The sequence below is a fragment of the Balaenoptera physalus genome (genome assembly GCF_965194825.1).
Source record: "Balaenoptera physalus genome assembly, chromosome: 20".
NCBI classification, from domain to species: domain Eukaryota; kingdom Metazoa; phylum Chordata; class Mammalia; order Artiodactyla; family Balaenopteridae; genus Balaenoptera; species Balaenoptera physalus.
This window is the reverse complement of record NC_138901.1, coordinates 60,413,385-60,436,930: the sequence shown is the minus strand read 5'-3', so window position 1 is coordinate 60,436,930 and position 23,546 is coordinate 60,413,385. Positions and strand designations below refer to the sequence as shown.

General features: G+C 44.6%; 2 protein-coding genes across 8 annotated transcripts in view; both read right to left on the bottom strand.

Annotated features, from left to right (window-relative positions):
- The window catches only part of MYOCD (myocardin), a 492,789-nt gene that overhangs the window by 74,192 nt on the left and 395,051 nt on the right, over positions 1 to 23,546 (bottom strand). For 5 of the 7 annotated variants that reach the window (XM_082441357.1, XM_082441361.1, XM_082441358.1 and 2 more), the window contains exon 1: positions 16,424 to 16,922. The exons of 1 other annotated variant lie outside the window; for it this stretch is intronic. In XM_082441357.1, coding sequence (XP_082297483.1) covers positions 16,424 to 16,478 — 55 coding nt within the window. In that variant the 5' untranslated portion in view covers positions 16,479 to 16,922. Of the gene's footprint in view, positions 1 to 11,332; positions 11,477 to 16,423; positions 16,923 to 23,546 lie in introns of those variants that run through there. One more of the 7 variants, XM_082441362.1, reaches the window with a different exon arrangement.
- Positions 1 to 23,546, bottom strand: part of ARHGAP44 (Rho GTPase activating protein 44) — a 490,736-nt gene that overhangs the window by 272,363 nt on the left and 194,827 nt on the right. The gene's annotated exons all lie outside the window — the stretch shown is intronic.

Genomic DNA, 23,546 nt, shown 5'->3' with positions numbered 1-23,546 from the left:
AGCAGAGTTATATGGTAACATTGAGATTTTAGGATACCTAATCTCGTGCTAACACAAATGGCAGAGATGGGGCTGGCGTGAAGACTCTTGTCAGGTTCCGTGGGTAAAGCAAGAAAGGTCAGTTGGACATGGTGAGAATGGAGAGGAGAGGGAAGATTTGAGAAACAAGTGGAAAAGAAGAATCACTATGTCTTGATAATAAATTAAAGATGGAGAGAAAGAGAGAGAGAGAGAGAGAGAGTCAGAGACAGGTGAATCAAATTTACATGACAATTTCTTTCATCAGACTGGCAAAGAAGAAATAAAACCACAAAAACTAAAGAGCTGTTACTATAATTATTGGTAGCAAAACTGGTAGGGCTGTCAGGAGCTTTGAGGCCATGCTTTCATCTGGGAACTTGGCAGTAAGGTGAGTGTATTAACATCACTCATCCTTCATTTCACTCTTTCAATATTTATTGATCTCTTACTAAACATCTAGATACCGTTTTAGACATTAAAGATCCAGCTGCAAATAAAGCGGCCACGGACTCTGCCTATGAAAATTTTACAGCCTAGGAGGGAAAAGACATTAAACAAATAATTACAGTTGTGGGTACATTATGAAAGGGAAGCTTCACATCGTTTGGGAATTAGAGAGGCTTTTCTGGTCTTTTCTCCCAGGAAACTTAGGCAAATAAATAAATGGAGTTGTTAAGCCCATGGCACTTAATTTGCTTCCTTTCAGTTCTACTCAACTACAGCCCATTTTGTGTGTGTGCATCCGTGCACATGCATGGGTAAATTCCATTTCCGAAAGACTTGGCTTCCCTGATGAGAAAGGGGGAGATACTGAAAATAAAGTCCCTGGCAGAGTGAGGAATAAGAGAGAAAATGAGAAGCAAGTCATACCTGCCTTTCATTCTCTTCTGAATGGTTCTCCACTGAACTTACAAGGAAATGCCTTTCTGATCTGCTATGGAGGTGGTTTTTGTGTAGCTAAGATGTTCCCACAGGATGGCCTCGCTTCCTGATCTCAGTTTTCCCCCAAGGATGGGCATCCCCCCAGCCAGATTGGGCTTTTCCCTAGGAATTTTGGAAATTGGACTGGGCGAGAGCTGTCTACTTGGGAGCTGTCGGGAGTGGCCATTTTCAACCACGTGAACTGGGAAAATGGTGAAGCTGACCAATAGGGATGGGGAGAGCCAGGGAGAGTGGCCTGAAGGTATTCCAATCCCCAATTCCAGCTCATTCTCCTCCAAGTATCAACCACATTCCTGTTGCCGAGTTCCATGAGACAGCCCAGGATGCTTATAATAAGTGCTCTTTCTTTGTTTAAGCTTGTTCAAGATTTAATTCTCTACTGGTTGCAAACCAAGAAGCTCCCTACTGATTAGCGTTGAAGAGGGGCAGCCGGTGGTGGAGGAAAGCTACCAGCACAAGTAAGCAAAGCTTTGAGATCTATTTTAAAATCCTGGTCCACGAGTCAAAAACTCCTAGGGGTGCAGACCTAGGGTCTGTAGAGGTGGCAAAACATACACCCCAGAGCATGATGCTGGCAGACCCAGGAAGCCAAGTTAAGCATGTCATGGGAAGCATCCTGGATGGTTGTTAATGTTGCGTCCTCTCTAGCCGATGCCAGGTAAAGACCACAAGCCCTGGACACGACAGAGCAACAGTCGGCTGAAAGCTCTCCCCTCAGAAGGGGCATTCGTATCTGTCCATAATTTTGGCCTTGAGCTTCTTTTTGTTGAGCTCTACCCTGAGTTTGGCTGGATCAACCTTCATGTACGACCCCCGACTTTGACATCATTGCCTTCAAGGACACCGTCAGGCACAGGGCAGTGGAGGATTTCCTGGCAAGTAACAAGCAGGACCACCACTGGAGGTTTCAGGGACGCTCAGAGCTGGAAGCTGATGTTGTCGGACACAGATTGTAGAAATAACTGCCCTCTTCTTGCCCAACGGGTGGCCCACTCACAGAATTCTTTCCTTTCCCTGGCATTTTCCGACTCTGGGACAAACCCCCTCCCCAGGAGCAGCTTGCGTCACTCGTGGGTCTGATGTTTTCTTCCTTGGGGTACACGGGCATCAACCCGCCTAGTACAGAGGAGACAGGGGGATGAGAACTGAGAGAATGTGGCCTTTTAGGCCAGGCTGTCTACACTGTTCCTGCCCCAAGCCTGGCCGTGTTTCCCAAACAAGGCTGAAAGCCAGCGATTATTTCTGTGTGTCCTGCTGACATCTGAGCACGCCCTGCTCCCTGCCTTCAGAGTCCAGGTACCAATAATAACCGTTCCCTTGACCAAGCGTTGCCCTGTGTGCAGCCAAGTGGTCACAGTGACCAGGAAGGACAGAAGCTGACTGTGTACCCATCCGTCGCTGGGGGCATCCAGAGAAGAGGCAGAGAAAATGACCATCAGGTGACTAACGCGCCCTTTGTGGTCTGATGGAGAAGGGGAGCCTGGGCGGCCGGACTGGCGTTAGTGGTCTTCACAGATGAGCAGACATGCAGGGAGAGGCTGGGACCAGGCACCACTGTTCTTTCTTGATCTCACGAGATGTCCCAACTGCGCTTCCTTCGAGGAGATTGAGACACACGAATTCAGGCCAGCTTCCAGCGTTGGGCACGTGTTGGGTAAAAACCAGGGGAATATTCACATCCAAAGAGCACCAGCTCAGGATGACCACGCAGTTATTTCAATGATCAAGCCTCACGCACAGTCTCAAGTTTGAGAAAGATGTCTGTTCACACAAACACTGCGAAGCGATCCTTTCCCTAAGCACCACACTCTCAGTTTGTCAAAACAGTTGAAGAAGACTAATTCATGCCTCAAAAGGAATTCTCTCTCACGCAGCCAGCTGCCAGGTTTGTGAGCTGAAGGCTTTTATGTTACAACATCTCAGGACACTACAGGCAGGAGGAACGCAGGCCTCGAGCGGACGTGCCGTGGGGCTGACGATGCCACCAAGGGGACAGAAGGTGCAATTTGCCTGCTCTCGGGGAGGACGGGATGAGAAAGCCAGCTCTGGCCAGCCCAGGTGCCTGTGAGAAGCAGTACAGAGTAGGAGTTGCAGACGTAGGCTCTGAAGCCAGGGGTGCATACGTTCAAGTCCTAGCTTTTCCATTTACTCGTCGTGGAGTCTTATGAAACGTCCTTCGGGGCTGGGTTCTCCAGTTTCTCCATCTGTGAATGTGGGGGGACGGAGGGGGACCCAGGGTACCACCCCACAGGACTGCTGTGAGGATTCAGTTCGTACACGTGCGGCACTAAGAGCAGTGCCCAGCAAACAGGGGGCACCCAATCATTCCTGGGGTGCTATACTGGGACTGCAGTGCGTCTCCCCAGAGCCATCCCCGCGTGGGGAGGGCCAGCCGGCGTCAGGCCACGCTGCCACCAGAACTGCCCGCTGAGCCCTGACCACTCGGCTGCAGGGAAATTTTTTCCTCCGTCACAAATAGGTCCCTGAAGCGTGGAACAGAAACTCGGCAACTGACATAAACAATTTCAAACAATCATTTCAGAAGACAAATGGCTCCATGTGGGCATCAAGATTCCTCCGGAGGCTTTCCCCACTTGTTTATGTGTTCCATGGCCTAGAGCCACGAGTGAATTAGGTGGACAGCATGCCCCCCCGGGGGGGGGGCGGCGGGCAGGAGGGGCCTGGGGAACCAGAACCTGCTGTTTGACCTGCTTTCCTTGAACGCTGGTGCTGGGGCGGGGGGTGGTCCTGGAGGAAAGGGACTCGGATTTTCACCTCCCAGGGTCCACCCTTCATTGGGAGGGGTCACGAGATCCAGGTTCAGCCCTGCTCCGCCATGTTTCTGCGTGTGAATTTCAGTGGGTCACGAGCCCTTTCGGAACCTCATTTTCCCACCCCTGTGAGGAAGGTATCATTAGACCCATTTCACAGGGTCACTGCCGTGATCAAACTAAGACTCTGTGAGCCGGGATAAATGACTACACAAACATTCAAGAGGTGAACGCAGGCATCCAGGGAATACCTGGATGAGAACTGGTAAGAAAGGCGAATTAGAACTTGGAACCAAGGGTGTGCTTTACGAGGGCAAGGAAAAGGAAGTCTCTCCAAATTAAGGGGAAATTTTTCATTCCACGTCGCTGTAGTCCTGGAATAGAGGCTGAAGTTCTTTTGAGATCCTAAGTGAAGCCTGGGGTATACTGTGCTAGCACCGAAAGCACATAGTGCCTCTTCTGATTATAAAACCTATTTCCATTTCATTAGCTAGTCTTTGAAAGTACCATATATAACATGCATGTTATATTACATTTCAGTGTCTTCAAACATTCTCCCTTTGTTGAGCATTCCGAGTTTTTCCTTCAATTTTTCTGTAGCATGTATAACACTACAAAGAATATAGATCTTTGACTCGTCATATGAAGTATATAGTATATACATAATATACAATAGACATATATATATATATTATATGCTCACACCATTATATAATCATGATATATATAAGTGATTGATATATATAAATATATATAATATATAATAGTGTGAGTATATATATATATATGTACACATATACTGTACCTTTAAAGTTTGAGAAAATAGTAAATGTAGGTATATTAAAAATTTTTTTAAGCGTTAGAAAATAATCTTGGCTCTACTGTTTTTACAAGGTTTTGAAACAACCAAACATAACATTTAAGAACATTTTCCGTCCCTGGGACATTCCATGGTGCTGGGTTCTAGTCTATGTGCTAAGACCAGAACCTTCTGCAGAGACTGGTACTCTACTAAAGCCAAAGGCTGCTTTGCCATTTCTATGCCTATTCTGTTCTCCTCTCCCAGCTAATACTGTGTCGAACTTGCTGAATTTCACCTCTCCCTCTAATCTAGCCCTTTGAACCTTGAAGCCAGTGCAGATGGCTACTACGTGCAAAGAACGCCCGAAGCAGAGGGACCATTTATTTTGCTGAGAGCCACTGGCCTTGAAAAAGCCAGGCATCGGCCCATCCTTGCACCATCGATGTCTTCCCAGGCTGCATGTTCCTCAGAGGATCACATGGAGAACTTGCATCTGGGAGCCCAGAACTCTGGTTCTAACTCTAATGAGTAAGCTTGGGCAGATTTCTTAATGTCCCAGACCCTCAATCTCCTCATCTGCACGACCAGTTTTGTAATCTCACAGAGTTGTTATGAAAATATAAGCATATCAACTTGAGAGTTTAATGCACCATAAAAATAAAAGGTATTATAATTTAGCAGACTGCTGTCTGATCCTCAAACACTGTTCCCTCTGGAGAGAGCTCTTTGCCTTGGTTTCAGTTTTAGAAAGAACGATATTTCCGATTATAAGGGTGGGGGAGTTGGGCTCTCAGGGGAGCCCGAAGAACAGCCATGAGCCACGCTAATCCTTACAGCCAACTGGTAACCTTGCAAGGTCCCAGACAAGGCCTGGGGCTCTCGTCGGAAACACATAAAGACCTGAGCCGGACAACACCTACCCCTGTCTGGAGAATGCAAATGATAATAATGCCTTTCTCAAAATTTTCTTTGAAAGTGAAGGAGTAAGTGATAGTACGTATATAAATCACTTTATAGAATACAGTGTAAATTCTATAATGATAATGAGTATCTGCAACATTCTCAACCACCACCTGGGGTAAAAAGAAACGAGAAGAACTAGCAGCAAATCTCACGAGGTAACCACAAGGTGGTTGTCAATTTAGAAACAATATGATATTTTATAATAATATTGAAGTAATTTTAAATATTGCACATTAACCTCCTATAGCATATTGATATAAATAACGATATAATCACGAATATTGATCTGTGAATAAAACCATTACCATTAATGGAGTACACAAGTACATCCCTGCACTAGGTCAAATACCTTTTTTGTCATTTCACTGAAGCCTCACAAAATTTCCACAGGGCAGGCAATTGTGTTCCCACCTTCACAGACGGAAAAGTGGAGAGCTTGAAGGATATGCTCAAGTTCATACGACCAGGAAAGGTGGAGCCAGAATTTGACCCCAGGTCAGCGAGACTGAAGGGCTTGTATCACAATATACACATTAGAATTTTCCAACATAAATTAATTGGAGGGGTTGCCAATGTTCAGTCTCAGCTGCGGACCAAGTTTTCTTGGTTGTAGTCTGAATGTGAATGTGCTCTCGGATTGGTGGGAATTTATAACAACTTAAACCTCCTAGGTGTTCAGCCAACCTGTTTCAGCTGCTCCTCAGTTCAGGAATCTTTCATCTCCTATGACTGCATGGCTTAAAACTGAATACGCAAGCAATGTCCACTGCTAATTCATGTATTATCAAAGTTATTCCTGCTTTACTATAGAAGGTACAGGAGACACTGAATAGATCATCAAAATAAGGAATATAGGAATATAAGAAAGAATATAAGAAAAATTAAAAATACTCATTTTCTCACCACCCAAAGATAATCACTGAGAATGGATCCTTCTAGGCTTTGTTCTATGCTTGAATGCTTTTGGTATATTTGTGGTGTGTTTTGATCCCTAACTTGCTGAGCTTAAAATATTTCAGCTATCAAAGTATTTTTATCAGCTATCAAAGAAGCAACTGAGTGTCCATCAACAGATGGATGAAGATGAATAGATAAAGAAGATGTGGTTTATTTATACAATGGAATATTACTCAGCCATAAAAAAGAATGAAATTTTGCCATTTGTAGCAACATAGATGGACTTGGAGGGAATTATGCTAAATGAAGTATGTCGGTCAGAAAAAGACAAATACTGTATGATACCACTGATATGTGTTATCTAAAAAATACAACAAACTAGTGAATGTAACAAAAAAGAAGCAGACTCACAGAACAAACTCGTGGTTACCAGTGGGAGGGGGGAGGGGCAATAAACGGGTGGAGGAGTGGAGGTACAAACTACTGGGTATAAAATAGGCTCAAGGATATATTGCACAACATGGGGAATATAGCCAATATTTTGTAGTAACTGCAAATGGAAAGTAACTTTTAAAAACTGTATAAAAAGTTTAAAAATACAAAAACATTATCTTTTTTTTCACTGCCTTTTGATCAAGAAATGAGCATGATATTTAGAATTTACTGGCATTTCTGTGTTTGGGGAGAGTGCTAAATTTAAAACTGTCTTCTAATATTTTATGTCATGTCACTTATTTATTGTATAACTGAAAGTTTGTGCCCTTTTACCAACCTCTCCATATTTCCCCCACCTCCCAGCTCCTGGCAACCAACACTTGACTCTCTGTTATCTGATATTTCTTACATGTTTAGTGTCTTAGGGCAAGTCTGTTCTTGTTGCTGTTGGTTTTCAAAAATCTCTTGAAATTTTTTAATCAGATAAACTGAGATTAAAATACTCAAGTTTCATTAAAAGTCCTGGGATTTGGGAGAGATGCCATGTATAATTTACAGGTTAATTAGTATTAGAAACAAGTAGCTTAGTAAATTGCTATTTAGAAAATCACGGACAACAATGGCAATTGGGTATAAACCTGAAGTTGTAGCCCAGGACTCCACTGGAATGTAGAATTAAAACCACTGGGCCAACTGTGTGTGTATGGGATGGGCGGTGGAGAGGGAGGGTGGGAGAAGCGAGGTTTAGCTTGTGATAGAGATGGTCATCATGGCACAGATGGGATCAGACCTAGTCTCTGCCGTTTACCAGTTATGTTACTCCGACTAAGTTGTTTAACATCTTGAGCCTCAGTTTCCTCATCTATAAAATGGAATAAGCATACCTGTCTCATAGCATTTTTTGTAAGGATTAAATGAGATACTGAAAATGTCATAGATAACAGGTTCTCAGTAACTCCTGGTCCTCTTCTCTTCTCCTTTGATGAAGCATCAATCATGTTTGGTAAAACGGTCACATTTGGTCCCCAAATAGCAGATCACACAGAGGTAGCCAAAGGTTTCCAAAGGTTATCAGGTACTTGTGGCCCCTTTTCCTTTTCATTCTTGACTGGAAAGGTGTGAAAAGCTCACTGAACACCAGTCCGCATTGGATAAGTATCCAAGATGACTCTGAGTTAGTTCTATCACAGGGTCAAATATTCACTGCCATGTGGAAAAAGGACTAAGGTTAAGCTTGGTGCATTGTTAAGTGCTCCAGAAATACAAGCTACCATAGTGGTTCATAAAGATTCCTAGCCATGATTCCCACACTTGGATATTTCCTCTAAAGGATGAGTATCCTATAAAACAATCCAGAGGAAGAAAAAGTTCATGAAGATTTTCATAGTAGTGTTATTTATAACATAAAAATTATAACTGGCTTAATATTCCAATACAAGTGGAATTATTATGTACTCACGTGGTGAAATAGGACACAGTCCTTAAAACAAGAATTATGCTACTAAGCAGCTTGAACAACTGCTTACGATCTCATGCTGACTGATAAAAGGGCTGAGTTTAACTTAGGCATACGCTCTGACCATAGCTTTGTAAAGTTCTTTACGCGTCTGCACAAGGGCAGGAAGGGAACACAAAATAGCAAAGACATTTGAAGTATTGAGGAAATGATTGTTCAATGAATGTTGAATAGCATTTTCTTGGAGTTAGCCTGTTTTGAAGCCTCACTGCCCTGTCTGGAGCTTGAGTATCAAAAAGTTCCATGTGGAACTTTCCCTCAGACCAAGAAACCAGCCCAACCAGTCATGACGACAACAAAGTCGAATGACTTCCTGAAAGGAGAGTGTTTCCCGGAAGTAGGAAAGTCAAAACAGCTTATGGGGTATTTTCCAGTCATTATCTGTGAAATAGGGATATTCCTGGGGGCTATTGGACTATATTTTATGAGAAAGAACTGATGACTTTGCACTACTTAAGAGTCCAAGGGGAAAGAGATGCAGATTGAAGGATGGATAACTTGTTTGAGTGGCAGTTCAAATTGAGATGTTAGGCAAGACATGCTAAGAATTTGAGAGGCTGTGTATTCACTGATCATTGCTGCACATACCAAGTGATGGTTAAGGTCCTATACGGGGGAACCCAGTAAATATATTTTACAATATTACAGTGGCTTAATCCACTGTTTCTACTGCTAGAATTCTACTGCTTTCTCTAATGATCTAAGGTGGCTGAATACAGCAAATGTCAACTGGTGTGATTGAAATGTGAGAGAACTACTCTAGTGGTATCTACAGAGAAGTAGGAGAATTCATCTTCCTTCAACCAACAGGAGAAAAGAATGAAATTATTCTTCCTTCATTGGTTTCTGAGGGCACTTTGCTGTGCTCTGTAAAAAATGAAAGTCAGGAATCAGCCTTATTTATTCTGAATTTCTGGGAATAAATGACACATTATAAAAAATTTGGAGACCCTTGTATTTTCCTCTAAGAATGATAATGCAAATGTAGTTAGGTAAAGCTTGACTTATCAGCTGTTCTGGATGATATCAGAATAGAAATTAGTGCAAATTACTGACTTGAACAAACACTGTCTGCTTAATAAAGTTGAACAAACTAAATACTAAAATCATAAGGCTGCAAAAAACTATTATTTGGCTAATGGGTGGTTTTGTTTTCTTTTTTTAAATCCTATTTATGTCTATCAAAACCACTACTTCATGCTTCTCTCTTGTGCAATTCACATGCCACCAGGTCAAGTAATCCCTTCCCATGTGGAGAATGGAGACGTCCTTCTGCAGAAGAAAGCCTTGATAATTCTACAAAACTCTTTCCCTCACAAATGGCAGGGATCATTTTACCAGTATGGAAACAGATGCCCAGTGAGCTGCGCTGACTTTCCCAAGATCATGGAGTCAGAGAGTGGGCGTGATGGGTTCCCCCAACAGTTCTGCCCACAGGAGAGCGGGCATGAGACTGGAAAGACTGATACCTGGGAAATACACCTGCCAGCTTCACTTTCCTGATCTGGGCAGAGATTCAAGATAGCTCGTCACCATCTGCTAGAGGACCAGTGAGTTCGTGCTAGTAAGATGGAAATAAAGGAGATGAGAGACCACTTCATGTTCTAACATCTCCTATTCGGGTCTGGCTTTTTTGAGGTATGTAAAATCCTCAAAGTGCTGGGTTGAGCACTTCTGCTTCTGCCAGGCACTTCTGTTATTCTCCAGTTCAACCCAATTAGATCAGAATCCACTCAATTTGGTTCAGTCCTATTCGACAAACTCCTACTGTGTCTGTCATATACTGTAGCAGATAAAAGATGAATGCCACTCTTTATGGTCTTAAAAAACTTATGTTTTCAATTTTTTCAAAGACCCCAGATACACATAATTGGATTCATCATCACCCCTGGTCCAAGTCACACTGTCATCATCGGCCCATGAATGAACATTATTTAATTCATTTGCTGAATAATCAATGTGCATGTCACCACGGCTCAACCTAAGACCACCACCAATAACCTTTCTCCTACTCAGGCTCCACGCCTAGCTCTCCCCCTTGCCTCTCCTACTGCAGAGGTAACTACTTTTCTGAATTTTGTATTTATATTCACTCACTCTTTTTTTGTTCTAGTCTTAAGCACCACTCCCTCAATATGCCTAAAATATATATAAAAACATAGACTGGTTACTTTTGTTTCTGAATAGTCTTTGGGGGGAAAATAAAATGTATCTATTCAAGGCATTATTAATGGTGCCTTATCTATGCCAATCACTGTGCGAGGTGCCGGGGAATAAAGCAGTGAAAACGAACAAACAGACAAAAATTCCTGCCCTCATGGACAAATAACCAAATGATCAAGTAAAATGTTTAGTGTTCTCCATAGTAATAGGACCTACGGATAATAATAAGGCAGGTTAGGTGCAGGGGGAGAGTTTGGGGCTCTTGCTGCAGTAATTAAGATGCTGGGGAAGGCCACCTGGTATACGAGGTGAATGCAATGGTCTCAGTAGATGCGCTGGCCCCTGAATGTTCCACTAGCTTTAAAAAAAAAGATTTAAAATTCCCATTGAGGACTTAAACCACACTCATCTTTTAAGATCCCGCTAACTGTGTTCTCATGTGGACTTCTAGAAGGCTTGCAGGAACCACGCACAGGGTATTAGAGGGTCAGCTCTAACATTCCACGTGAGGACGTGGGATGGGTCTTTTCTGCTTCCCAATCGATCCCCCAGCTCCTAACACGGTCTCCATTGCAAGGGAAACATGGAAGAAATATTCCTGCATGTTTGTTGAATGAATGAATGAATACGTAACTCTCGTATAGCATTTGTTCAGCACCGTTCAGGCTGCCTGTGAGCTCCTTGGGAACGTGGGTTATAATCCTCTGATGGATGTTCCTGGGGTGGGGCATCGGTGCCAATACATAACAGGGGTTTGAGCAGTGAGAGGGGGACCCAGCACGGGAGGAAGCTGCCAGGAAGGAAAAGCATCAGCGTGCTCACGTGGCTGCGTGCGGAGGGCCTGCCAGCTTCCCAGATACAGAGATGAACCCCATTCGAGAAATCACTGTCGGAAACCGTGAGTTCTTCTGTCCAGAAAGGATTCTCCACAACGTGTTTGTCCAGCTAAACTGGCCCTCTGAGATGCTGTGTGAATAAAGGTGAAGCATGTCTCGGAATCCCTGCCTTTCAGAAGCTCATAATAGACATGAGAAATAGTAAAGGCTTCAGAAATCCTGCAATTAAAAATCCAACTTAATTTTTCACTATACTTTGCTTCCCTCTTCTTTAAATTTCCTGCTTAACAACTTTAACATACTGTGGAGTTAGTCTTCTGTGGGCCTCCCTGGGGAAAACACAGGTATTATGGCTGAATAATCTATATGAAAGGAAAAGTGCTACAGAACAAAGTCTGTAGGAGAGAGGCATGTGGAGGGGTTATAGTTAGGAATGCCTTATTGGAAGCTGCTGTCACAGGCAGAATAATGTCCCCTCCTCAAAGATGTCTACATCCTAATCCCTGGAACCAATGAATATGTTACCTTACATGGCCCTATGGACTGAATTGTGTCCTCCACACACCAGATTCACATGTTGAAGCTCTAACTCCCATATGTGATAGTATCTGGAGACGCGGGCCTTTGGAAATGATTAGGTTTAAATGAGGTCTTGATGGTGGGGCCTTCATGATGAGATTAGTATCCTTGTGAGAAGAGATCAGAGAGCTCGCTGTCTGTCTCTCTTTCTCTGTGCCATGTGAGGACACAGCGAGAAGGTGGCCGTCTGCAAGCCAGGAAGAGAGCTCTCACCAGAACCTTTCCATGATGGCACCCTGAACTTGGACTTCCAGCCCCCAGAACTGTGAGAAGATAAATTTCTGTTGTTTTGCTACCCAGTCTATGGTATTTTGTTATAGTAGCCCATGCTGACTAAAACGCATGGCACAGGGGAATTAAGGCTGCTAATCAACTGACCTTTTAAAATAGGGGGATTATCCTGTATACTTTATGTTTATTAGCTTATAGTTAGCTCTGAGTGCAGGGGTAAAATCTCACTAATTTTTGAATTTCCGGTATCTGTCATAGTACCTGGCATATAGTAGGCTCTGCCTTTGTGGTTACAGGAAAATGCTGTAACCATGGGCAAATGAGAGATATTTTGACAGCACATTAAGTAAACAAGTAGTAAATTTTTATATCACTGAAATAATTTTATTTCAAAATTCATCTTTGTTTTAACATTAGAATATATACCAATATTCTACTGGTCATTTCAATAGCAAAATGGAATTTGGGAATAGATATTTGTGCTCCAGTAAATGTCACACCCAAAAGTTGTCAAGGAAATTTAGAAAAGAAGACTGAACATATGAAGCAATTGAAATGATTGTCTTAGAATAATCATATCTTAGAATAATCTTAGAATAATGGGTTAATTCTAAAGATGGCAGGTGTGAATTATTCATTTATCCACGTGAGAAAAATTTATTGAGCATCTACTCTATGTCCGGTTCCCTGAGGATACGACAGCTAAAAAATGTCATAGTAACACTTTTATGAAGTTTATAGTCTTCAGAAGTTTACAGAAGTACTCAGGGCCATTCATTTGGGGAAAATATCAAATCTTAGGGCTGGAGGCAACTGCAGAGATGAACCAGTCAAATCCTCTGTTTTGTAGATGACAAAAATGAGATCTGAAAAGGTCAATTAAATTAGGTAAATACATATAGTTTTATAGCCTAGTTGCCACAGAAAATGCAGAGTGCCTAGTTCAGGTGAAAGTATGCTCCCAATATAGGCTAAAAAATTAATCATTGTTTATCTGAAATTCAAATTTAATTAGGCATCCTGTATTTTTATTTGCAAAATCTGACAACCCTAAATTTTCGGGGGATGGAGGTAAGGTCATGGCAGGAACCAGAGTCTGCCTTTGTATGAGCTGTTTGGGAAGAAGAGAAAAAAGAGAAAGAAGCAAAAGAAACACAATAGTTCTTTAGAAGGGAAACCCACTAATGAACCCCTCTCTCTCCTTTTGATCCTTTGTACATGGTGGGTGGGTGTGTGTGTGTGTGTGTGTGTATACACACATATGGGTACTTGTGTCTTATTGACACACAAGGATTATGGTATTGAGGAAAATTACTGACAGTGATACTGATTACAGATACTGACATAACAACAGTGAAAAGACGAAAAACAATAAAAATGTGGTTAGTTTAAAAGCAACCCTAATGACTGCATTTAAGTAAACTGCCTCTGATTTATGCCCAACTGGCACACAGCCCAATCACAATTTTGCTTATTCCCAATCTTTGCATTTTCAGAGAACCATAAAATGTTTCTAAAGGGTCTGAGAAATCACCTAGTCCAACCTTGACATTTACAGATGAAGTAACCAAGACTCAGAGAGAAGAAGTGACAAACCCAGGACTACCCTGCCTAAGAATTTAAATAATAGAACAATATTTTTTGAGGGCTTACTAAGTGCCAGGCATTTTTCTAAATGCTCTACTTGTAGTATCACATTTAATCATCACAACAATCCTATAATCATTCTCATCATTCAAACGAAGCAAATTGAGGCAGATAAAGTTATGTAATTTAGCTAAGGTTCGAGGTTATACAGCCCATAAGGAGAAGTACCTGCTAAAAACCCAGAGAGTTTGGCACCAGATCTGCACATTCAATTGTGAAACCCTGCAGCCTCTCCAGTAAGATGAGTTTATATCACTAAACACGTTCATCCATGTAAACTTTCATGTTTATTGCTCCAGTAGCAGGGCTTTGCAGTTAATAACAAGGTCACTGGAATACAGCTTATAGAAAGTCAGTTGGAAGCTGTTACCATACATGTCAGTTGCAGAGTCAAAACAGTTACCTGCTCCCTTACAAACAAACCAGCCCTACACACAGGCCCCTTGGTATGATCAATTTCGTTTTCTTTATTTTTTTTTTGAAACTTTTAAAATGAAATACACCAGAGCCTACTATCAAAGCAAACATTAGCCCTGAGATAGTTTTATGAGTTTACCTTTTGAGTAGTTTGTGAAAGAAAAGAAGACGAAAAAAAGAAAACAAGAGAGAAGAGAGAGAGAGAGAAATCAAAACAGAGAAGAAGCCTTCTTTATTCATTGTTAGCCATAAAATACATGGAGGACCCGCAGGAAGAGGCCCTCTTGTTCGCATGCTGCCAGGCAGACTTACGTGCTCCCACAGCTAGGGCTGTAACTGTCTCCAGCAAGAATAATCCCCGTCCTCAACATTACATTTACTTAGTTTTACATTCAACGTGTCTTCTTCTCCATCTTTCAGGAGATTATCAACCCCTCCCATTCAGAGGACCAAATCACTTTGTCCATTTCCAGACCCCGTTTCCCTGTTTATCAAAGGTAGAGGATTAAGCCTGCCTATGTCTGCTTCGATAGCGTGTCTTCCCAAAGCAATCCTTCCTGTGACACAGAAGCCTGTCCCAGTTTAAAAAAAAAAAAACGAAAGTGAGGCTGCCATCGGAATTCTCAGAAGCTCCAGGGTCTAGGTCTGCAGGGTCCCACCTGGGAGACACCAGGACTCCACCGACCCGCCAAAGCAGGAATTAGGAGCACTGTCTTCCTGGCCTCTGCACTGCGGCTGAAGGAAGCATTCGTTCGATAAGTTTCACAATTCTACTATCAAGTACATCACCAAGTCCATCCAGAGACAGACCAGCTCCTCCCCTGCCCCTGCAGGAAACTGGCAAGGGTGCCTTTGAAATAAGCATAGCTTCTTGCAAAACAAATCCACATCCTCTCTCCTTCAGAAAGGTGGCAGTGTTGCCCTGCGGTTTTGACCAAATTGCAAAGCGGTGGCCATGTCTCTCGTGGATTAACAGACCAACCACCTCACCTCACCACGGAAAGGAAAGGATGGATTAATCCACTGCAGAACCTAGTGCCTGGCAGACCTGCCCCGGATCTTCGGGGCACTGAGTCCTGCAGCTGCCTCCGTTCTCAAGTTTTCATCTCGCTTTGACGGTACAGAGCCATAGAAAATCTCCAGTGGACCCCACAGACATCTAAAAGCCAGGAGCGTCTAAGCAAGTCCCAGAGGACCCTACTTTCCAGCATCCACTCTTCTCATTTTTTGGTAACATCCGTCCAAGTGAAATGCTGCGTGGTCCCACTTAGAAGGGCTATGGAAAACTTAGCAAACTATGCCAGCATCCTTCTAACACCTGTTATGGGAAATGTTCACATCACAGTTTATATAAAGTGACCCATCTTCTAAGCGGACGTTGTACCATTTATTGAGCAGTTTGTTACCACTTTTATAAAACCGATATTCTACACAGAGTTATTGAGAAAGAACCAAAGAAGTCTCCCCGTCTCAGTGTGGAGACCCACACACATCAACACCTTCCAGGGGCGAGTTACCACCCTATGTGTGAGGCAGTTAAAGGCCCGTCTCCTCTCCACTCACCTTCACTCAGCGTCCTCTGAGAAGTTCCTCTATCGCCACTAACACAGAAATTTGGGGGAAAAGTCTCCATTTATAAACATCAGATGGTTTGGGAAAAAATATTTGTGGCACTGGACTTCTTTTTTTCCTACAGTGATGTCATTTTAAATACTTGGTGTGCTCCAAATTTGCTATTTTTACTTCCCCCAAGTGACTTTTTTTGGGAAATACATTTGTTTGGATTAGCTCCATTTGAAGTGACTCCTGTATCTAATACAACAGCATCAGGTTCATGGTCTCAGCAATTCTGACTGATACTGTGCAGCTCTCCAACTTGAAATCCCCTATTTGCTCATTTTCAAGGTTATTCCTGTTGGATGGACCCCTCCAGAATTTCTACTCGCAAATATAGAGACAAAAGTAAAAGGACTGGCCTTTTCACAAACAAAAACCACACTCTATGACTCAAAGCATTTACAACAGAAGACATTAAAGGCCCCCCAAGGCACATAAAATTCTTCACTTGCCAAATGTGCTTTTGGGGAACAGAGCTGAAGTAGCCAAGGCGCTGGCTTTGAAACATTTATTGGAAAGCAGTGTGGAGTTGAGACGTGCACAAGAGGAAAAGTTGAAGAAGGAATGCCAAGTGCCTTAGCCCTACCTGATCTGAACTTGCTCCTAATCAGCAAAGAGTGCTCAGACCCCAGGAGTGTCATGTTGAGTCTCAGCGAGCCGCTGGTCCCTTGGCCAGATGGCCCCTGACTTCCACCAGGAACGGGCTCCCGGGAGCCCAGTTGACCGCAGTTAACAACCCAGAATTCATCCAACTCTCCGCGAGCTCCCCCGGGTAGGAGTACAGTGGCAGCCAGTGACCGAAACCAGTGTCCCCAGAAAAGTGGCGGCCTCGCCGCGCGGGGCTACTCCACTCTCAGCTGGCGGGACCCTGCGCCTCCTCGGGGTCTGGCGGGGCGCCGCGGCATCCCAGGCGTGCGCGGCTGATGTCATAGGCTGCCCGCGCTCCTCGAGCATCCCCACCACGCCTTTATGAAGGTCCCCAGTTTGCTATCTGATCCTTTTTTACTACTGACAGGAGCTCAGCCAATCAGGAGTGGCGAGCGGGGCCCGGGACTCGAGCAGCCGGAGGAGTCCCGGGAGCCGGTCTGAACTCTTGGCTGCGGGCGGCGCGGGGGCGGGCAGCAGGGACGCGGAGGGCGCGCGCGGGGGGCGGAGCCTGGAGCCGGGAGCCGCGGGGAGGGGAGGGGCGCCGCGCTGCGTCTGGCGCGCAGGTGGGCGGGCCAGGTGGGAGGGTGGGGACCCCGGGGAGGGAGGGGCGTGGCCCACCCCGGGAGGGGACTTGCGCGCCCGCGCACCCGGGGCGCACCGCGCTTGGCAGGCAGGCTGGCTGGACCCCTGGCAAATAACCGAGGCTGCCAACGCACCAGGGTGCGCACATTCTCCGTTTGCGCAGGCAGAGACGGAGCATACATGTCGCAGTTCCCGTATCAAACCTGGATACACGTCCACAGAGAAAACGGAACGCCTTTCGTTTTTCTGGGATATGCTCTTTTTGGACAAACCTGACTCAGGCTGCCTGCAGGTGCAGCCAGGACACAGTGCTCTCCCTCCTGGGGGAGATACACGAGTTGGAAGCCCTTTGGGGGCGCTCAGTAGAGTGGGACTCAGGGAGGGAGGGTCTCTGGAGCAGAGGGATGTCCGAGCCGGGTTTGGGCTCAGCTTGTAAAGGCTAAAAGACTTTTCCCACGAGCGAGTCCCGAATCCAACACCAAGTGATTGCGCATCCAGAACGTGCCAGGTGTGATAGGCTCGTCTGTAAATAAAACAAAGACCTGCTCTCGAGAAGCTTGCTTAATCGCTGGCAGCACAGAAAATAACACCGAACTATATACGCACAGAGTGCTGGGCTGAATTTATTTGCAACCTTCTATGCACGTGGGCGTCGAAGTATCATCTACTACATGCACGCCTGCTTATGTCTGAGAGCGCTAAAGCCTTCAAAGATCCGTGGGTGACAGATGAAGACCTGATATGACCACAGCTCCTGGGACAGCTTCTAATGCTCTGAGTTTGGGCCTTGCCCAAATTCTCGGATCCTTGAGTTCACCCTTTGGAACTGACCAGTCGTTGGTATAAATGAGGTCTTCCGGACTAGACCATTTAATTCCTGATACGTCAGAAAGGCGGAGCAATCCCATCCTTGTTCCTCTTGGGGACAGAGTCCTGTCCCCAGAGGCCTGTTTACGGGGCATGAGATGTGCATGAGTATCTCAGTCATTACGAAACATACTCATACACAAGGCATCTCTTTCCTAGTCCCGCTGGAATAAATTATCACAACTTGAGTGGTTTAAAGCGACAAGAATTTATTATCTTGCAGTTCTGGAGGTCAGAAGTCCTAAGTGGGTCTCACTAGGCTGACATCACAGTATTATCAGGACTACTTTCCCTTGTGGAAGATTTAGGGGAGAATAGTTTCCTTGCCCTTTCCAGCTTCTAGAGGGCGCCCATGATTTTTGTCTCTGGCTTCTTCCTTCACGTTCAAAGCCAGCATGATGGGTCAAGTTCTTCTCACGTGATATGGCCCTGCCCTTTCGTCTCTGCCTCCCTCCTCATTTTAAGGACCTTGTCATTATACTGGGCTCACCTGGATAAACCCTGTTGTAAGGTCAGCTGATTATCGACCTTCATTCCACCTGCATCTTTAACCCTTCTTTGCCATGTGATGTAACATACAGATTCCTGGGGTTTAAGATGTGAACATAGCGGGTAGGGGCATTATGATATCTGTGACACAGAGTGACCCCTCTTCCTACCAGCCTGTTCTTGTCCTCAGTTGAACCCCAGGCTCCTGATCTTCAATGAAAAGAGGTCAAGTGGAGGGAGGTTTGGGAATAGAGACGCCCAGGAGCCTGGAAGAACCCTGGCCAGCTTTCGGATACCTGTGGCAGGGAGGTACTTGACAGGGAGGAGACCAGTGGGAGAAGGAATATTGCTAAATTATCTGAGCAGAGAAAAAACTATTCTGAGCCACATTAAAAAAAAAAAAGCCAAACAGATTATTATCCTGAGGGCTGTGGAGCGATACATGGCAACTTGGCGGAGAATTCTTCTTGCAGTGAAAGTCGGGATAAGGGTCTGCCTGACCCAGATGAGTTGGACAGGAGTGGACTGTTTTCCCTCTGCAGGCCTGAGAGCATGTGTGTGTGCGCGTGTGCGTGTGCGTGTGTGTGTGTGGGGGGGTTCTTTTTTGAGTAAGTTTGGGAAATGCTGGTAACCGTAGCCTTCCTCAAGTTTCCCATCGGAGTGTGGAGCTGCTGACATCAGCCCTCTGGGATTTATACCCCCTATGGCGTGGAATATCTATGGATATAAATATGCTCGTATAGAAGCTCATCCTTCCCCCCTCTATGCAAGCATTTTTTTATGAAAAAAAATGTTTTTGGTGGAATTTAAAGAGGATGTTCCCGAGGGAAACAGATGTCCCAAGCTGCTGTGCTTTGGGAGCAGCGGGGCGAACGCAGCAACGGCAGGCCCCCAGGCTCTGTCCTGCAATTTGATCACACTGGCAGCACTTCTCGGGGGCCTCGCTATCCCCCTGAGGCCTAGAGTGAGCCCGGGATGCGATGTGATGTAAGGGAGAGACATGAGCTGCTGGGAAGCTCTCCATTTGAATCTAAGCTACCCCTGTGACCTCGAGTAAGTGACTGAAGTCTTCTGAGACGCTGAGCATCTTCGTGTAAAATGGAGTGAGAAATGCTCACTTCCCAGAAGTGTTGGGGCACTGAAACAAAACAGTACATCTGGAAGAATAATAATTACCCGGAACAATTCTTCCTGCGTGTTTTACGTCCTTCTCTTTACCCTCCCCCCTTCTGCATCCATTCTTGATGATACCAGGTAATCCCAAATCCTTTTTCCTGGTTGTGGCTTTCCTTTCCTTTGCCCTCAGGTACCTAAGGCTGTGTAAGAACTTACCACGGATCTAGCAGCTTGCAACAGCCCACACGTTTCTTTTTTTTCCAATTTACTTATTTATTTATGGCTGCGTTGGGTCTTCGTTGCTGCGCGCGGGCTTTCTCTAGTTGCGGCGAGCAGGGGCTACTCTTTGTTGTGGTGCGCGGGCTTCTCATTGCTGTGGCTTCTCTTGTTGTGGAGCACAGGCTCTAGGCACGCAGCCTTCAGTAGTTGTGGCTCGTGGGCTCTAGAGCGCAGGCTCAGTATTTGTGGCGCACGGGCTTAGTTGCTCCGTGGCATGTGAGATCTTCCTGGACCGGGGCTCAAACCCGTGTCCCCTGCATTGGCAGGCGGATTCTTAACCACTGCGCCACCAGGGAAGCCCTCACACGTTTCTTGTCTCCAGTTTCCACGGGTCAGGATTCAGGGCCTGGCTCTGCTGGCCCACTGCTCAGGACCTCACAGGCTGTAATCCAGGTGTTGGCTGGGACTGTGGTCTCATCAGAGGCTCAGCGTCCTTTTCTAAACTCACTGGTTGTTGGTAGAATCCAGTTCCTTGCAGCTCTAGAACTCATCGTGGCTTGCTTCTTCAAGGCCAGCAGGAGAATCTCACTCTCAGGGAAGATTCTTTTAAAGGCCTCACCTGATTAGGCCAGACACATCCAGGATAAACTCCCTTTTGATTAACTCAAAGTCATACTAATTAGGAACCTTAATTATACCTGCAAAACCTCTTTACTTTGACCATAGAACAGAATCTAATCATGGCAGTGTCATCTGTCACATCACCCACCCCTCCCAGCTACAGATGAATGGATAAAGAAGATGTGGTCTATATATACAATGGAATATTATTCAACCATAAAAAAGAATGAAGCATTTCATTCTTCATTTCATTCATGCAGCTACAAATGGCAACTAGAGATGATCATACTAAGCGAACTAAGTCAGAAAGAGAAAGACAAATACCATATGATATCACTTATGTGTGGAATCTAAAACATGACACAAATAGACATATCTATGAAACAGAAACAGACTCACAGACATGGAAAACAAATTTATGGTTACTAAAGGGGAAAGGGGATGGGGGAGGGATGGATTGGGAGGCTGGGGTTAGCAGATGCAAACTAGTGTATATAGGATGGATAAACAACAAGGTCCTACTGCATAGTACAGGGGACTATATTAATATCCTGGGACAAACCATAATGGAAAATTTTTTTTTAAATAAAAACTGAGTGCTAAATTAGAAATGTGGTGGGTAATGTAGCGTATCACCTCTGATTGACAACTGACTAGAGCATGAAGATTCAGTTCTTTCTCGTGGGACCCTGAAGTCAACTGACTGGAAATGGCAACTCAGAAATGCCTCCTAGTTACACCCTGGTTTCCTCTTCCCACCTGGAACTCTCGAGAATTCTCAGCTCCTCCCAGCACCCATAGCACCAGTGCAAGTCCCTTAAGTTTAAGCTTCATTGCCTTCACAGTAAATCCATCTCTGGGGCCAGTGGAACAAGTGTGCGGGCTCAGGGAGATTCACGCAGTCCCGCTTGGCGACCCCTGCGATGAAATTTGTGCTCTAATCTCCAAGGGGCTCCATCTAGATCCTGGGATGGAGGGGGTGAAATCTGGACTACCAATGACCTACTTAAGGAATACAGCCTCCACCTATCAATTTCAGTGTCAATTTCCTGTCAATTTCAGCCTATCAGTCTCAATTCCAGAAATGTTTATAAAGCACAGACCTTGTTCTAGCACTGTAAGGGTTATAAAGATAAAGCAGATATGATCCTGGACCTCCAGGGGACAAGAATAGAGTGGCAGGGCCTCCACAAACTCCCAATAAACCAGAAATCCAATGTCATTATTACACTAGTAATGTAATGAGATCTCAGATGGAACTCGTGTGACCCAGCCTATTAATATAGCCTGTTTTCTTTCATGAACCTGAGTACAAAAGAACTTTTGCCTGCTTTAAACAAAGACTTTAAGTTAAACAAATGTAAAGAAAGTAGTTTCAGTGGAAAGTATCTGTCACAGCTCCTTCTTCTTCCCCTGCTTGCCAGCAATACCTCTCACTTTTCCCTTCTCTCTTTCCCTTCTCTATCCTAGCTCCTGCCCAGGAAAAGGGAATCCAATTTGATAATTCAGAGTTAGAGCCACTGAGTTGGGCCACATTTGCTGGAGGACAGGGTCACTATGTTAAAAAAGTCATGCATCTGTCATCACCTCCTCTTCAGCTTCTTCCTTGCTGCTCTCACTTTAAGAGGGTGGGAGGAGCATAGATCCGAAATAAAGAATGTGCATCTGCCCCTATGTTTGTAGCAGCTCTATTCACAATAGCCAAGACACTGAAGCAACCTAAATATCCATCAACAGATGAATGGATAAAGAAGATGTGATACATATATACAATGGAATATTACTCAGCCATAAAAAAGAATGAAATAATGCCATTGGCAGCAACATGGATGGAACTAGAGATTATCATACTAAGTGAAGTAGGACAGAAAGAGGACAAATGCCATATGATATCACTTATATGTGGAATCTAAAATATGGGGTAGGGATGGAGTGGGAAGTTGGGGTTAGCAGATGTAAGTTATTATGTATAGAATGGATAAACAACAAGGTTCTACTGTATAACACAGAGAACTGTATTCACTATCCTATGATGAACCATAATGGAAAAGAATATAAAAAAGGAATGTGTATATATGTATAACTGAATCACTTTGCTGTCCAGTAGAAATTAACACAACACTGTAAATCAACTATACTACAACTTAAAAAAAAATGTGCATTTAACAGCGTTTGAATCAATCTATACCAGTCGTCCCAGCTCCATTACGAGTATTGCTTAATCTGGTTTGCACTGAATTTATGCAATGATGGTGTCCCTGGGTCCAGGGTATATGCAAGAGCCTGTCACACTGCTGTGACTTGCTTGCCATGGAGAGTATGGAATTTGGAAGTGTGAGGCCACAGCTGGACTCATGGTTGTCATTCAGTATTGGATGGGTACCATTTGCATGGTGCAAATTCTTCAATTCCCCTTTGTTTTGTCTATTTTTTTTTAAAATTTATTTTGGCTGCATTGGGTCTTCGTTGCTGCACACGGGCTTTCTCTAGTTGTGGCGAGCGGGGGCTACTCTTCATTGCAGTGTGTGGGCTTCTCGTTGCGGTGGCTTCTCTTGTTGCGGAGCACGGGCTCTAGGCATGCAGGCTTCAGTAGTTGTGGCTTGCGGGCTCTAGAGCGCAGGCTCAGTAGTTGTGGCGCACGGGCTTAGTTGCTCTGCGGCGTGTGGGATCTTCCCAGACCAGGGCTCGAACCCATGTCCCTTGCATTAGCAGGCGGATTCTTAACCGCTGCGCCACCAGGGAAGCCCTGTTTTGTCTATTCTGTGAGGGTACTAGGACGACAAATAATTACCTACTTGTCCAATAGACACTTGTCAGTTTTTGTCTTTCTAGATTCTCTCAGGGATGAGGCATTGTTGGTCCTTTCCCACATATCCAAATGCCTTCTCCACTGGGGTTTCCCCAAAGCTCTTCAAAACAACAGGTACAACACCTAACTTATACTTCCACTCACCAAGTTTCCCTACAAACCTACTCTTTCTCCTACAGTTCCTGTTGAGTGAACAGGACAGTAGCCCCCGAGTTTCTGGCTTGGGAGATGGCCCACCATCCCTTCATTCGCCCCATCACCAATCTGTCACCGTGCTTTTTCCATTCTCCACCTAAATACCTTTTGAACCTACCCCTTAATTTGCTCCTAATGCCTCTTCCTTACTTCAGGCCCCCCC